The sequence below is a fragment of the Drosophila santomea genome, chromosome 2L (assembly GCF_016746245.2).
Source record: "Drosophila santomea strain STO CAGO 1482 chromosome 2L, Prin_Dsan_1.1, whole genome shotgun sequence".
Lineage (NCBI taxonomy): Eukaryota > Metazoa > Arthropoda > Insecta > Diptera > Drosophilidae > Drosophila > Drosophila santomea.
Window position 1 is genome coordinate 20,784,597 of NC_053016.2, and position 4,613 is coordinate 20,789,209.

At 38.7% G+C, this 4,613-nt stretch overlaps 2 protein-coding genes across 2 annotated transcripts; one reads left to right on the forward strand and one right to left on the reverse strand.

Moving 5' to 3' along the window:
* Positions 1-1,007: 1,007 nt before the first annotated feature.
* LOC120453873 lies at positions 1,008-1,255 on the forward strand. The gene has a single exon (XM_039638782.2). It carries the CDS (start codon positions 1,047-1,049, stop codon positions 1,191-1,193), a length of 147 nt encoding a protein of 48 aa, XP_039494716.1. The 5' UTR covers positions 1,008-1,046; the 3' UTR covers positions 1,194-1,255.
* Positions 1,256-3,818: 2,563 nt separating this feature from the next.
* On the reverse strand, positions 3,819-3,980 carry LOC120458805. Its single transcript, XM_039646597.1, has one exon. The coding sequence runs from the start codon at positions 3,978-3,980 to the stop codon at positions 3,831-3,833; it is 150 nt and encodes a 49-aa protein (XP_039502531.1). The 3' UTR covers positions 3,819-3,830.
* Positions 3,981-4,613: the final 633 nt, after the last annotated feature.

Consider the following 4,613-nt stretch of genomic DNA (forward strand, 5'->3'; position numbering starts at 1 on the left):
GAAGAGTGTTTGATTTTTAAACCAACGCGGGGAACTATGGGCTTTGCGAGCGCAACCAGCAAATCGACCAAGTGTCAGCTCGTTTGAAAAGAACATTACTCTATGCGAGTTCGAAATGCGGGTTATTTGGCTTATACTCGGGTTTTAAAATTTCGTTTCGCGACCACAATGCGTTGTGACTACCAAGCAAACGACCTCGACCGTTACCGCTGAATCCGTACACAGGACTAACTAGTAAAAATCGGCGGAACCGGCGCAAAAGTCTGCGTCGTTAATGGGATCCACATGAAACCACGATGTCCAAAAAGTGCGCAAAGTCCAGTATAAAGTAAATTGCGAACGGAGTCCACCATGTGCTCAAAACTGCGCATGTGCTGTCCACCAGATGAAGGCAATCACTGTCGATGATGCTCTGCCATTTCTGTATGCCCCTTCCCTCTCATTTTGGCACCCATCTGTTGCTGGCGCTGCTTGCTGAATTTCATTCATGTGTACAGTCTTCCTATCCATTCAGTTCCAGTATCCATTGTCAGAGCACGCGTTGCCTCTGCTTGTAAATTCTTTTATTTATAGATGTTATTTTGACTTCCTTTGGCTGTCAGAACCCTTTCAAACAGCTTAAGTAAGACAACATCAAAAATAGACGCGCAAACAAAATCGCCCAATCCAAATCTTTATTTTACCAGTACTTGGTATTTTGTTAAATATCTGGAAATACCCTTGATCTGATGCTATTTCGTACAGTTTAAGAGATACAACTCTGCATGACATTTAAGAGCAAAAAGTCCATATAATGTAGTTAATAAAAGTTGTCTCCCCACCTAATGTAAATTGACATTTCAATACTTATGTAAGAAGTTTAATAATGAATAGCGTTACAAATATGTACACTTTTGTATAGAAAACACTGATCAGGTAATGATCAACTTGTATTTGTTTACTATTTGACAGCTGCAATACGACTTAGTCAAGTTTCATTGGGACTGGCATATAAAAGCCGGAAGGCCATATCTCAACCCTTGAGTTCTAAGCCAAGATCAGCAAAAATGATTGCCACAACGGTGTGTTTTTACTTGGTGGTCTTAGCCATTCTCATGGCCTTCCTATCTCCCACAGCAGATGGTTGCTTCATCCTGCTTGCGTGCCTGTTGAGGTCATCTCTCTGTCCGTTTAACACCACCTCATCTGGATAATAGAGTGCATTTTTTTTGTTGCCTCTTCCCGCGCCCAATAAATACGATTATGCATTAACAAACATATTTATCCATGACCAAAATAATGCAAGGAGTTTTACTGACAGAAACAAGAAAATAAGTTTTTTCTCTTTAGTAGACACTTCATTGTGCTTTAACTGACTTAGCCAAAGTCAGTCTCGTCTTCGGTTGTGGCTTACTGCTTTTCTCGATTGGAAATCTCCCAAGTGGCACCTTTAATCCCATTACGCATTCAAACAGTGAACCTACGTGACCCACGCGATTTTTCGGCCATCTTACAGGCTGCCCACGCTCCCATTCGAAAATGCTGGACTACATGCCGTATGAGTGATATTTAATTGATTGCAATCTCTACGCTGTTTGCACTCTGTAAATTTGAATTACAATCTGGGGTAGTTTAATACGACTCGAGGGCAAGTGGAGAACCCTCCCACGGCATCCATCCATCCACTGCCCACTCTCCTGTTCTTGAACACGTGTAAGTTCATCCCAAAGTTTACCATCACTCCCCCAGGCTGTCAATGCCTGGCGACACCGGCAAAAAGTCGTTTGGAAAGGGCGGCGGAAACTTTGACACGACTTGGCGACGACACCTTGCTACATTGTGGCGCCTCTAAGCAAGCCGCTAGTACACACTTCGGTTTTTACACCTTTTCAAACACTTAAAGTTAACTTTACATCGATTTGTTACAATTGTCACCCCGAAATTGGAAAGCTGAATGCGTTTATCCTCCGTGAAGTTGAAAAACCAAAAGCGAACTTTGCTCGTGATAGCACATCAAATAGCCAACGAAATTAAATTTAAATTCAGGCAAACTTGTTAAGCGAAGTAAAGTCGGACATTTAACCAATGGGCTTCAAGTGATATAATACTATTCCCGTTACTCGTATAGTAAAATGGAATATTGGTATTCCGACTTTATAAATTATATATGTATATTGATCAGTATCATTAGCCAAGTCAAACTAGCCATTTCCGACTGTTCAACCCTAATGAGGAGAATTCTTTCTCGGACATTTGCTTACAATGCTTTAATAATTTTAAATTGGGCATAACGACTTAGCGTCGCTTTTATTGGCCAATTGGTATTTATATATATATCTATGTCCGCTTAGCCGCCAGATGCCAATTTTGAACCCTGTTTTGCTTTCACTTTCCGGGAAATTTGCTTTGCGGCCTGTCTCAAATGGCAATTCTTTTAAGCTCAGTTCGAATTAAATGACAATTGAATGACAATCAAAATGGGAATGGGGATTCCATTACTCTGCATTTAACGCTGTTGGTAGCATTCAGGTATTTCGCTTGGCTTCTTATTTGGTATTACGTTTTGTAAATTTTATACTGCGTTACTATGATGCTATTTTTGTTCTGGCTGATTTGGTAGTAATCAATGGACAAATAATAAGCGTATCGAATGCAAATCGCCCACATATTTCGGAGCAGCTACTTTCATATCGGAAGACCAGATTTCGTACAGCTGAGTACTAGACCTGAATTAGTAAATTCTTATGTTAGTTCTGACAGTTTAAAAAAAACCGCGTGAATAATTTTAATATAACAATTGAAACAGACTTGCACTCTGTTTTGACAATCTTTATAAAAACATGAAAAACCTTAAAAAAGTCTTGGTTATGATTATAATAATCAAATTGCCTGATTATTATACCACATTTCGTAAAATAATAATTCAAAAAGGAAGCTCTTTTAAAAAACACATATACCAATTTCGGAGTACTTAAAAAACCCTTCTGCATCTAAAAAAATCTCCGTCTCCAAATACCATTTTTACATTCTAAACGTACATACAACTTGGCCGCAATTGGGACAGACCGTTACTGGGTTTAAATTGTGAAAGAATTAAATTTTGGGGGGGCCGTTCGTAATTTATTAATATAATGTTGAATGTCAGAGCGGTAATATTATATTTTATTATAGCTCTGTAATGATCTGCTTTACGGTAAACCAATATTGACTTTGAATTTTAAATATGAAGTGTCATAAACATTTAGCAACGAACTTGCCTACAATCTTTACATGAAGTTATGATTATTATCAGTGCCACCTAAATACGTAGATTCGTGATTGTAAGAGCTGCAAAGATGTTTCTTTCTCGCAAAGTTACAATTTTTTTCTCTGAACAGGTAAGTACCGAAGCGTAAACTTTGTTTGAGTTCTCTTTGACTAATTGAGATATACTCGTAACGAAAGTTAACTTATGGAATCCGACCGCACCCTGCAGGGAAACTCGCTTAAATGACCCAAAACGACGTGATCTAAGCGGAAGTTTCTCTTTGGAGTTGCCAAACCATGACACGTACTGACAGCCGAAAAAATAAAAGCCGCCGAAGGAGCGTTACACCTAATTAGTGCAAGTAACTAAGGACAAACTTAACACTTGCCTGATGACTTTGGCTTTTAATTACGCAACCAGCCAAGCATACCGCACAAAGGATAGGATACGCCAATAGCTGGATTCAGGTCAGAGGATGATGTATCTTTATAGAATCAGCAGTATCTTTGATTGTAAAAACACTGGACTTCGGACGAATGTTCAAAATATTTTTGATTTGTTTCTTTATTGACCGTTGGAATAATCTTTAGTAAAAATATTATTTTCATTTGGTGGTGGTGGTGGTCTTAAAGGGGCAGATCTCCAGCCGGTACAAACAGGCCCACAGAAGAAAGGTGGACTCGACAGAGGGCACTGAGAAGATTAGCAGGGCGGACACAAGGACCAGGTAGAGCCACAGCACTGAGATATTCATAGTTGCAAATTAAAGTTCGCAAGCTGTCGGATTGATCGCAAATTTATAGGAGCTCGGGTTGCTTTAGTTCTATTTGACCAGATGCAACCTGGTCAAATGTCTTGACCTGAATCGCAGAAATAAACATTTGCACAGCTTAGAAGCCCATTGCCAAATGGAACCTTTAAGGCCTTTAATGCGCAAGTGAGCCCAACGCGTAAGTTTTCATACGCAAATGACACAATTTTAACTGATCGGAATAAAATCACAATGATGACGGTTGTGTGGAACAAAATTAGACAACGAAATTGGATTTGTCATTTCGAATTCACGATTGTGGCCACAAATAAGAATTTGGTGGGCATTAAATAAAACCAATTAGGCAACCAATTTGCGTTTGGTACGTCAATTTCCACTTCATTTTTGTTTCCACATCCATTTCGCGATTTTGTCAGACGACAGTCATTATCCAATATTTTACATAATTTTACGTTACATTATTTTTAAATCCGATTTTTATAATTTCGTAGATACAATGACTCTATTATGTAAAACCATTGAGGGTCTCAAATATTAGTATTACAGTATCAGAGTATTATTTTTATACCCGTTACTCGTAGAGTAAAAGGGTATACTAGATTCGTTGAAAAGTAT